General features: G+C 39.9%; 2 protein-coding genes across 2 annotated transcripts in view; one reads left to right on the top strand and one right to left on the bottom strand.

Moving 5' to 3' along the window:
• The window catches only part of syne1a (spectrin repeat containing, nuclear envelope 1a), a 202,749-nt gene that overhangs the window by 3,237 nt on the left and 187,061 nt on the right, over positions 1 to 12,451 (top strand). Inside the window, exon 2 of the mRNA XM_034699221.1 lies at positions 10,392 to 10,958. Within this exon, the coding sequence (XP_034555112.1) occupies positions 10,892 to 10,958 (67 nt within the window). The 5' untranslated portion in view covers positions 10,392 to 10,891. The remainder of the gene's footprint in view (positions 1 to 10,391; positions 10,959 to 12,451) is intronic.
• On the bottom strand, positions 60 to 2,700 carry myct1a (myc target 1a). The gene is made up of 2 exons (XM_034699225.1): positions 2,339 to 2,700; positions 60 to 1,373 (listed from the first exon to the last, which is right to left on the bottom strand). Exons 1-2 carry the CDS (start codon positions 2,391 to 2,393, stop codon positions 826 to 828), a joined length of 603 nt encoding a protein of 200 aa, XP_034555116.1. The 5' UTR covers positions 2,394 to 2,700; the 3' UTR covers positions 60 to 825.

Here is a 12,451-nt window from a genome sequence, read left to right on the forward strand (position 1 = left end):
GGCCCCAATTTGTTTACGGAAGTCCAACCCTACAAGCCGAGTTAGAAAAAGAGCCATTGCGGTTTGGATTCTTGCTTTTATTGCCTTAAGTTATGAGCAAATATTCAGTAAATTACATTCAAAAATAGAATACAAAAACAATTCAACAAATGCCCAACTTTGGCTCTTTCTCTGACTCATTCATACTGTACATGCAAACACAGACACATACCACACACAAACACACTCATACCACAGTCTTGTAAAAAAAATAGTGAGGCAGCAATTAAAACATCAAGGCTGTCTCTGCCATAGTTTCATCAGTAACACATGTACAATTTTTTTTTTTATTGCAGGCTACTATTAACGCTCGCCTGCCCTCAGAATACACAGACACAATCACTCACTCTTTTGCATAGTTATTTGAGCAGGGGTGAAGAAGAAGTCTTGCCTTGCAGCATAAATTCCCAGTCACTGGTATGTCTTAACTCAACAAAGACGCTGTGCAAGCATACACGAGTGTCAATCACCACTAAACACGGACTGGTCGTAATAAGAGAATGCCATTGTCACATTGCTGAGGGTGTCATATCACTGTTTTCAAATATCTTCATCTGTATTTAATGGTGAAAGGCAGGTATGCTTATGTCATATATATATATATCTTAAGAAACATAAAGACACACAGAACTGATTGTTTTTCAGAGTGTTATTGTTTTGAGTGGGACACACAATTAACCTTGATGTCATTTTTCAATCTCCTGAAGCTTCTTCTGCTTGAATAAATCAATACAGATTTAGTCCATATAATTTGTAAATCCATTTAGCCAGGCAGTCCCATTCCGATCAGGTGCAGGTCTCCTGGTAAGCTCTGATAATGCTCTCATAAGCTGGAGGTGGGGTCTGTGTGGCATTAGATCCTCTCAGGCCATTGTTCCCCCAAAATGACTCCGGTCTACGAGGTGTGGCATCTTGCTGGGCTGCTGTTTGAGCAGATCCAGCTGACGTAGTCAGAGTTGGCGTACGAGGCAGCGTGGTCTGACTACCTTCCTCTGCCTCTCTGGCGATTTGGCTGCACTGAAGGAGCGGGTGGAAGGTGGAGGCCCTGAAGCTAGATTTGTGCCCCAGTGGGTCGAACTGATCTGGGGAAGAAGTCTGGCGATGGAAGCTGAAAGCGGCACTGACCAAACTGTTGTTGCTGCGCCGGTCGTAGCTGCTGTTGCGGTTGAAGCCGGGGCGGTTGCGGGAAGACAAGCGTGACTGACGAGGAGGGCGGCGGGTGATGCTGGCAGAGCCTGCTCTGCGTCGGGACATCCAGGTCAAGATCACGTAAACTAGGGCCCCCAAGAATAGGCCAACCGCCATGGACACACAGAACGCTATGATGAGAGGGACTGTGAAGACAGAAAGGATATTTCATAATCAGGGCTAAATTAAGTCTTTTTCCTAAGTTCCTTACAAACATTGTACATGTCTTTGTTCCCACATGAGTGTTTTTAATATCTTTCACTCATTAAAACTCAGTCTTTAGGTATACTGAGGGACAAAAGTTTAACAGTAGTTCTGTAAACGCACTACATCTTAACTCAATCCTCAATAACTTTTTGCCTTTTTGCTATCCCCTAGGAATGGAGGGAATTCTAATTAGAATATGTGCCCCAAGCAAGACTACAAAAACCATCTGTTTATAACAAATGGAGGATTGCCAGCAGCTTCTTCCAAGATGGTGCCCGATGACAAAATAATAACAGGCTCTCCTCTGTTGTGTTTACCCAAGCAAGTTTTTTCTGGGGACAACAAACTGATAACAGTTTCTCCCCTGAATAAAAAAGGAATGACTTTTTGCTCATTGCATCTTTGCCTTCGGAAGAACGAGTGCCAACATAAGCGTGCTTGAGAGAAGAGAGAGAATGCAGTGGCTAAGACAAATCCTGTTGGACTGCTGCCAGGGAAAACAAATCAATTTCCTTTCAATACAGCTAAGCATTAAAAGACTACTTTGCTACTAGCCTATTATTTCCACCGCTGTTTTCTTCTCTAACTTCTGGAAAAAAGGAAAGAAGACACTGGTCAAAAGTCATCTGGAAATGACATTTGGGGAAACTGGGGGAAAAACACTAAGAAAGCATGTCGGTAGTTTATAGAAGTTTGGAAGGGAGGATTCTTCAAAAATAACAAAAGAGTTCTTAAAATATTCTGATTGTTGGAGAAATAAATCTTCAAAAAGGAACCAGGACCACATACTGAGTCTATACCAGAGAGGATTAAAGCTTGAATTCCTTGGGGAACATCGGTGCCAGTCAGAGAAACCACATGAAAAAGAGCAGCTAGAAGAAAGGGGAAATAAGAAAAAACTCACCAGCATCAAAAGAATGAAGTATTTCCAGGAAGAGATTTGTGTTGTTTTCAGCCATGTCTGTTTCTTTTATAGAAGAAGAGGAAGAAAGACTGATACTTTTATCAGTCTTTTATTCTCTTCTCCTCTCCTTCTGTCAACTCTTGACCGACTCTCTTTTCTTCTGATGGATTTTCCTGTCCACTTTTCCTGCCTTTTTGCCTCCCCTCTTTCCTGTTCTCTTACTTTCTCCCCCTCTCTCTCTCTCTCTCTCACTCTCTCTCTCTCTCTCTCCCTTGCTCACTTTCTCTGTCAGTGCGTCTGTCTCCCTCAAGAGAGAGACTCAGCCCAGAGGCACAGAGTGCTGGTGGCTAACTCTGGCAGTCTTCTTGTTTATGGAAGCGGAAAACTACACTGTCACATTTCCTGCTTTCTGCTTGAAATTAGCAACAGGAGGGGCTTATCTATCCAGGACAGAGATCCTGGAGGTGGGGAGACGGGGTGTTGCTATAATCACTTCCTCTACCATCATTTCCTTCAGGTTGATTAATGTGAAGCAGTGTCACCGTGGCGCAGAAAGACTTAGCACTTCAGCTTCTTCCAAAGGAAAGTCCACCAGTCACCTATATTTTTCTTCCTCTCAGAAATGATAAATACTTCAATCCCTCTTAAATTTTTCCTTCAACCACAGAGACCAACTGGTGACAATCTTGCCATAAAAGTTTCTCCAGTAGTTGAAAGCCTTAGTCAGGGATGGGTGTTGAAGGCAAAACCACTGCTGAAATTCATGAGTGCAATCATAATACTCTGATGCAAAACATTCTACTAGTCTGGCAGATTTTTTAAAACTGCTCTGATTTCCAGTGCTGTTTTTGGTAAGCTCAGTCTTTCCGCAGTGTCTGCCAGTTCATCTGTGCTTGCATTATAGGTCTGCTCCTTTCTCAGATGGAGAGAAGTGTTTTTTTTTTTTACGCTTCACAAATCAGGATGCAGAAAATCTGAATCAACCTCTTCATGTTACTCATTCCTGATCCAACAGTCAGCATTTTTTTAATCCACTCCGAACCAAATCTGCAAGGTCATCAGCACAGTCAGAAGGAAGGATGCAAGTAGTCGAATTGGTATGCACCTAATGTAGACCAGCCCATTTGCCCAATCAGCTGTGGATTTGACTTTCCAGAAATGATTTACACCCTTATACTTAAAACCAAGCTCAGCATTGAACCTGTCAACTTCCTATTTTTTCCCCAATGAGATAAAAATAGTAAGATTTTAAAGCTAAACCTTCCTGAGTTTATTTCACTAAGATGCTATCAACCTTTAGCTTTCTCAGTGGCAAAAAAAAGAGCATGAGAGAGAATAGCTCCACCAAAGCATGAACTTCCCTTCATTGTCGGCCCTGCTGTAAAACCTGTCTGAAATAATCAGCAAACACCCATAACACTAAATACAACAGTACGTGTGGCCATTGTGTTGTGTTATGGAGCCACTGAAGTGTTATGGGCCATTCTGCTCAAAGGTGGACGAGACGTTATTGGAGCCTCATAGTTTGAGTTCATTGCTTTGTCAAAATATTGTAGGACAGAGTGGCGGGAAATTACTTGGGGAATTCTTAGTGCTCTAAGAGGGAATTATGCATTCTGTAAGGACTTCAGCAGATTAAACATTTTCAAACAATATTGCAGGAAATCTCATGAACAGTAGTTTTTCTGTATATATTTTTTTTTAAGTTGTGTTTTTGGGGTTTATTTTTTTGCCTTTATTCGATAGGACAGCTGAAAAGAGACAGGAAATATGGGGAGTATAGAGTGGGGGGTGACATGCAGGAAATGGTCACGGCCGGGAATCGAACTGCGACCCCTGCAACGAGGATTGTAGCCTCTGTATGTGGGGTGCTTGGGCCGATAGGCCATCAGTGCCCCCGTTTTTCTGTGCATTTAATAACAGGACAGCACTTATTTATAAAGTAGGGTATCAAAATTAGCTTATGATGCATTATGATATTTTAAATGAGAAGCCTTGTCAGTGATAATTTCACAAAGAAAGATTGAATTGTTTAGGGGAAAAAACACTGGGACATCCTCTTCCAACATATTTTATTCCCTCTTTGTCCATTAGATGGAGTAATACTCCAGGATAACTTCCCAGCATGTCTCACCACCCCATGCTTTTGAGTGCAGACCCACTTCCACCTGTCCTTAAAATCTGCAGACGAAACGGTTTACACAGTTCAAATGGAAAAAAAACATCCATGTGGTATTTCCCCCCAAAATGATGGAACATTTAACACCTCAGACGTAACTTGAAAACTTATCTGCCCAGCATGTCACACTTTTTATGAATTGCACTGTAAAAATGGACACACTGAGAGCCTGTGTCCACTAATGTTTATTCTGTGCTGGCAGTGCAAAAAAGAGTGTTCAGAGTGCTTCTCACTGGCCCATACTGTTGCAAAGTCACGAAAAAGTGTTCTGTTCTTTTCTTTTTTTTGTATTTTTTGAGGGGCTCTTCTACCTTTATTTAGAGAGGATAGGAAAGTGGATAAATCAGGAAACCAGTAAGAGGGTTGGAAGTGACATACTGGAAAGGGGAGGTTTGGAGTCAAAACTGGGCTGTAAAAATTCACCCCCCTTTAGTGTGAGCCGATCGAGAAATGAGCTATCCAGACTACACTCGTCTTTTGTACCAGGCTGTAAACATGTTTATTTCTGCTGTAAAGATCGCCTTTGTTTGAATTGTTGTGTATGTAGTTTCCTGTACTTCCGGAGCCAGCCTCAAGTGGATCCTCGATGAACTGCAGTTTTTAGCACTTCCGCATTGGACTCATATTTTTAGACCGGAGGTTGCCGCTTGGTTGCACCACTTAGCCACGACAACGAACTGGTGCCCCATGAAAGTTATTCTGCTGCACTTTCTTAAGGAGTGACTGTCATATCTGTTTCTCTGTTTATGTGTGTTTTAAAATACTCTGTGCTCTTCATATTTTATTCAATGGAATTTTTCAACATTACATCAATTGATAGAAATTATGTTACAATATTAGCAGCAACTCTAGTCCTGGGAATTGTACCTTGAGAAAACAAGTTTGGTTAGTTTTTCTTCCATACGAACCTCTAATAATAATAATAATAATGATAATACATTTTATTGATAAAAGAGCTTTCTCTAAGACACTTTACAAGAAAATAAATTATACAATAGAAAAGCAAAGGAAAACAGTGCAAAAAAGGAAAGCAAAGCAAAGCAAAGCAAAGCAACAAAACAAAACAAAACAAAACAAAACAAAACAAAACAAACAAAAATCAATCAATTATAGGTTAAGAGCCTTGAAAGTTGATATCAGAAGTCCTGCCCCTTCTTGATTTAGATTAGCTGGTGATGAAGAAGCAACATTGATGAGTGCTGAGGTGTTCCAAAAAATGGAACTATTCTCAAATGAGAGTGCAGAGATTAAAAAAACGCAGACACCAAGGCTGTTTTTGTGCTGGAGACACTTCAAGTCCTGAACTGAATTGGTTTTGTGTAGAAATGGTTGCCAGTGCAAAAAAAAAAAAGCGCTGGTGGAGACAGGCCCTTGGTTGCATACATTAACTACATTATCCTCTGCAAATTTTAATAAAAACAATAATATCATACACATTGTGCAGCTCAATGATGAACTTTTAGCACTACTTAATGACACTTATTTGACATGATTTATCTTTTCAAAATTAGTGAATTTAAAGGGATTGAGAGCTAAATTCAATTTTTTTTTACCGTTCTTCTCTTATCTACATCATGGAACAACATCAGGTTAACATATTAACATCAATTTTAAGTCCAAGGATTTACTCCATGTTAACGACGCAAAGATACGAGGTAATACTATATTATTTGGGTATTTCTATAGATAGCTTTGCATTAAATTAAATAGACTTGCTAAATAATACTTGGTATTTGGTTGATTTTGACATCCAGGTTGTCGTCTAACTTTCTAAGGAGATTACAGAAAAGTGCTGACTGTGTATAACAGAGATTACCACACTAGTCTGTCTGGTCCCAGCAGCTCTCTGCCTGTGAATGATTAGATAAGAAAATGGATCTTACCACAGAAAGGGCTTTGGTTACTATATAAGATTTCCCATTGACCCCTGTGCTTTGTCTACTTTGTGTGCTCCCCTCTGCTGCAGTAGTGTTTGCTCTCTCTCCATCCCTCTCTCTCTCCCTTTTGCTGAATGTGTTTAGTCCTGCAAGGCTACCGACGGTAGAGGTCACCCCGAGCCGAGCTGGGTATGAACAAAATGTAAGAATCAGCAGTCCATCCCTGCTGCAGAGGCGGCAGCCAATCCAGCTAAATCCCTGCATGTACCGTGTCGAGTAAATTCAAATCGCTTATTCTGACCAGATAAATACAAACCGATAGAGTTCATATGTACATTTAATGGGATAGAGTGCTGATTTAGTTGCTACTGAGTGGGTTGAGGTTAAACTGCAGAGGTAAACTGATTGGCCCTGGCTCTGCTGTGACAGACCTGATTGAGTATTATATTGATCTTGTCATTTGCACATCACATTTTGGCCATATCCTTATTTGACAATATGGAAAAACTTGAATATAGAATGTATTCAGTGGTAGGATTTGTTAATGTAACCCTGTGAGCTCAAATGTCTGTTTTTGGAAAAGAGATATTTACATGTGTACCAATTTTTTTTTTAAATTCTTTATAATATATTTGTATTAGTTTTTTCTGCTGTATACATCAATCAAAAAGTGCATGTTACCCAGTTTTATATTTTTACAGACAAACAAGAACACATCGTACAATGACAACCACTAGAGTCCAGTCCAATGTGTTTGGAAATGTGATCTTAAAAATAAGAAAACAGGAAGGACTCATGAATTAGAAAGAAGATATGATACATCAAAAAATAAATAAAATTAAAATAAATAAATAAAAATAAAAAAATTAAATAAAAAAATTAAATAAAAAATTAAAATACAAAAAAATTAAAATACAAAAAAATTAAATAAAAAATTAAAATACAAAAAAATTAAAATACAAAAAAATTAAAATACAAAAAAATTAAAATACAAAAAAATAAAAAATATATTTCTTACAAACAAAATCTTGAAATGAATCTTTACAACTTGGCCTTTGAAACATATATTACATTAGTCCTCAAGAGAGGGAATATCATTTACAAATGACAGAAAAGGACCCCAGGTCTTTTAGAAATGATCTGAACAACCTCTACAACTATACTTATTTTTTTCTGAATAGAGGAAGGACATCAAGGTCTTGTAGCCAGGAATTTTCAGGTGGCGGTTTATGATCCTTACATTGTAGAAGAATGCATCTGCGGGCCACAAAAGAGGAAAAAATTATGTCAGGGAAATATTTCTTTCCCTGACAGAAAAGCGAGTTAAGTCCTCAGGGACACCGAAGATTGAGATTAAGGGGCTGGGAGGTACAGGGTTACAAAAATGTATCATAAAAACAGGACCAGAATGATCTTAGTTTCAGACAGGAGAAAAACCTATGTGTGTGATTGGTAGGTGAAATAGAGCATCTGTCACACAGTTCACTTGTGTTAAACAATTTGTTGAGCTTAACTATAGAGAGGTGAGTCCTGTATAAAACCTTAAACTGTATCAATGTAAGACTCGCTCAGGGAGATGTAGCATTGACCCTTTCCAGAGCCCTCTGCCACCACTCAGTCCAGAAAGTGGTACCTAGCTCTTTCTCCCAATTATCTCTAACAGTTAATGTGTACCGATTTCTGTGTCTAAATAATACTTCTTCCTTCCTCATCTCTTCGTTTAAAAGTGTTTCCCCCAGTAAGCGTAATGTTGACTTAGCAAGTGTAGACATACAGCATACAGCGGGGCTTCAATGGGAGCCTCTAGAATACAAAGATCTAGAAATATGCTCTCCTAAAACAGATTTTTGAGCGCTCCTCTGTCGTCCTGTTGACCCATTCAACCGCTCTCAGTTTCACAAGCTTATTAATTTACAGTAAACCTCTTCCTTAAATTAATTTCAGAAGCAGATTATCCCAACAGATTGAATTGAATACACACCAAATTTTATTTAATGACATTTATATACCCAAATAGAGCTGAGGGTTTGTGATCAATGGACATTTGTGAGCTTTTTTTATTCTTTGTGCCCACTCTTCTCTCTCTTTATTGAATGAGGCTGTGTCCAGAACGGTGCAGCTCCCCTTTCAGCTCTCCTAAGAGCTCTCCTGAGATGATGATGAAAGGACTCGTCTAATGGGATTACACATCGCGATAAGTGCTCAAAGCCTCGTGGGTCATCACACCTCCCTCCTGCTTTTTCAAAGAGGGCCATTGATCTGCTGTGCAGGAGCATATGTTGGATAGTTTTGAGAAGTGTTTTATTGGCCGGGATGTATTTTGATTCATTGTTTACTTGTGCTACTGGCTGCCTTTGTGGCTTAAAGATATGCAGTTTTCTTTCTTATAATTTTTTTTTAAAGCAAAAACCCCAAAACACACTTTTCTAAAGAGATGTTCAAGGTTTGGATTTGTAAATTCAATCAAATCTCCTCTTAATCCGAGCAGACTGAACCAGGCTGACATCATGATTGCAGTCTGTAGAGCTGACTGAAAAGATGATGTCATGGGATAAATCCTGAACATGCTCAGTAATCTGTGAATAATAGAGCGTAGTAAACTATGAGAGAAAACATGGAAAATATAAGAAGAAAGAAGAAGAGAGGTACTTTAATAATCCCCAGGGGAGAAATTCAATTTTTTCACTCATGCTATTTTTTTGGACATGCTACACATTACATTTTTTTGATATATACATACAAATGCACACAAATGCAGTGAACATGCTTAGGGAGAGATCTCAGAGTGAGGATACTGCCGTCAACCAGCGCACCCCATAAGGACAAATTTTGACCCCCTCATCCAAATAGTGTACTTTTCTCTACTTTATAATTAAATAATTTATTTTCATTAATAAACACATTATTTGGACCTGTTGATTTATGTAAATGTAACAGCACATGCTCCTTCCCTCATATTTCTAGACATGTAGCTCATCTTGTTACATAGCACTCATAATAGAGTTGAGTATTGATTTTTTTCACCCATGCTTTTAATTTAACAATTAGAGTGTTTTTTTTTATCATCAGGAGTATTACGGTCTAAATCAGAAAATCAGAATAAGTTAAATCTCTGTCAAAAAATGGTGTCTGATTAATCTTCAAAGTGGCTCACTTAGGTGCATTAAAATCATAGTCTGTACAAAATATGGACGTAGTATCCGTGACGCCACCCATCTGTTTCTGAAGCGCTGTTTTGAGGCCAATCGTCGGCGGCAGCCATATTGCTGCTGTCGAGCGATTGTGACGTAAAGAGGCGGGCTTTGAGCCTCCTAGCCAACAGCTACAGTGTTCCCGCCTGTCAATCAAGTCAGCTGTGCCTCTCATTGGAAGACTCGTAATCTTAATATCCTCAAATTGCCGCATTAGAAAATAATTCATCCCCCTACAGTGTGTGCCGATCGAGAAATGAGCTATCCAGACTACACTCGTCTTTTGTACCAGGCTGTAAACATGTTTATTTCTGCTGTAAAGATTGTCTTTTTTTAATTGGTGTGTATGTGGTTTCCGGTACTTCCGGAGAACAGCCTCTAGCGGATCCTGGATGAACTTCAGTTTTTAGCACTTCTGCATTGGACTCATATTTTTAGACCAGAGGTTGCCGCTTGATTAAAATACAAATTTTGCTGTAACATACATGAAATCTTTAGATTCTTGAATAAATATACATATGTATTATTATATCAAATTTGAAAAGGCTTGACTGTGAAGTGCCAAACAAGTGTTGGGAGTTAGTTTCCATTATTAGAGTATTAAATTATATATTTACAATCTCATTTGTATCTATGGTGGATTGTTCTTTAAATATAATTTGGATGCCTGTTCTTCTAAATTTACATCAAGTAAGAGGAATGTTTTGCCGTCACAAGTTGTGTTTGCTTCAGCTAATACTGCTCTCTGTTCTTCCCTTGTTGTGTCTCTGCCACTTTCTCCCCTGCTGACAAACATTCTGTCCCAGATTCACACACACACATGCACACGCACACACACCTATCTCTTACAGTGGGACCAGGTGGCGCAAGAAGATACCTGGCACACTATTGGTCCTGATGTCTGAGTGAGAAAGAAGAGCCACCACATTTGATTGGACAGCAGGTGGCAGTGCACGCAGACCAGGAAGATGTCTGGTCTGCAGAAGTAAAAAGGCTCAGGCGATGCAAGCTTACACATTCACTTTACACATACAGTATGCTCTTACATCATCGTCATCATCATCACCACCACCATCAGGGGAGGAGCTTTTTGGATTGTGAGGATTGCAGACTGCTTCTGCAACAGGGATGACTTAAGAGGAGAAACACAGCCACATGGAAATGCTTCAGTGCTGATGGACTGCAGTCAGTGTGACAACTCAAAACTACTGCAGCCCAGCCTGATTCACTGAACACAGCATGGGAGGCTTGCCGGAGTGAGACTGCAGGAGTTAGGACGTGACTTTGGTGACCTCAGGACAGCGGCATGGCATCACCCAGGCACTACGGACACACTGCTCGGGATATTGCCAATGTGATGCAGAAGCTGCAAGGTAGGCTTAAACTGCTTACTCACTCACACTGCTCCTCCGTGGGTTTGCAGCGTTTTTAGAGGTGACCTAGTGCTTGGCATGACACAGCAGAAACAGCACGAGATAAAGAAGACTTACTGTTACTGCGAAAACATCTCACAAGCATCTTTTATTTTTTCGCTTTGGACCTTGTAAGTCTTATCTGAGGGTGGTTTGTCTGGCGTTTTGATATGTGGTATGGCAAGGACAACACAGAATAAAATATGCAATGTCACACTCTGCAGAACTTCAGTACGCCAGAGTAAAAATAACTGATTATAACATAGCTTTCAGATGTTTATCTGCATGCAGCTGTTAGTCTGTGAATGAAGTGGTGCAGCACATAATACCAAAAAATAAACACTTGTTCTTTTTTGGGTAAAGAGACAGCCTTTAAAAAATCAGATAAAAAAAAATGTGAGATTACAGTGCATTGTTCTGATCTGTACTTGCTGTCTGTGTGTATGTGTGCACATGATCCCTGCATGTGTGTGTGTGTCAGAGGACCTGCTTGGAGTGTGCCTTCATACAGCACAGTGAGTGTGTGACTGTATACGTTTCTGCATGTGGACAGGGAACCAGACAATAGCAAAGCTAATCCCTGGAGAAGCTGACAGGATGGACGAAGTCTATTCTTTCCTCTTAACTCTGCTGCAGAATCAGAACTGTCTTGTTGTGGACGGTCATATTCACAGCATGCATGACATATAACTGACTGTGCTTTGATTTAAAGCCATTATCTTTTAACTGCAGCACATTATAATCAACATTTCTAGATTTCTCATAGCTTGCATCTGCTTTCGCTTTTTAAAAATTTGCTGCAGACATCACAGTATATTCATATTTTTCTTACCATCAGTCAAATAATGCAGGTATATCTTTCTCGTGCATTTACAGTTTCCAAAGTCTCCAGAATAAAACAGTGTATCCCCTGTGCGGCAAAGTCACACACACACCCCTTATTGATGGACAAGAGCAGATCAATGATGCTCGCAAAGTAGCAGGAAAGTCAGGTGACACCAGAATCTGAGATCCAATATGGCAGCTCCCTGTGTGGCTTCTGAGGTGGCAGTTTCAGTGAAAGCTGAGAACAGCATCAGCAGCCACGTGGCGCCTCTGCATCACTGGTGTGTGTGTGTGTGTGTGTGTGTGTGTGTGTGTGTGTGTGTGTGTGTGTGTGTAGGTGTGTAGGTGTGTGTGTGTGTGTGTGAGTGTAGGTGTGGGTGCACTCTTTGAATCCCAATTGTACTCCGATTGATCTAATTTTAGCAGCTCCCCCTCTTAAGCCGTCTCCGCATTGCAAAAGACAAATTGATGCATTAATACGTAATCAGTGAGCCTGGAAGAGTTTTAATGCAGTGGTGTAAAACTCTTGTATTATTTATGTCAATGCAAATACCTGTTTTTGGGAAAGCTGTGCAGATTTGATCCACACTAGGAAGTGGTGGTGCTTCTGCATCAGCATATTTAGATGT

The sequence above is a fragment of the Notolabrus celidotus genome, chromosome 13, assembly GCF_009762535.1.
Source record: "Notolabrus celidotus isolate fNotCel1 chromosome 13, fNotCel1.pri, whole genome shotgun sequence".
Classification (NCBI taxonomy): Eukaryota; Metazoa; Chordata; class Actinopteri; order Labriformes; family Labridae; genus Notolabrus; species Notolabrus celidotus.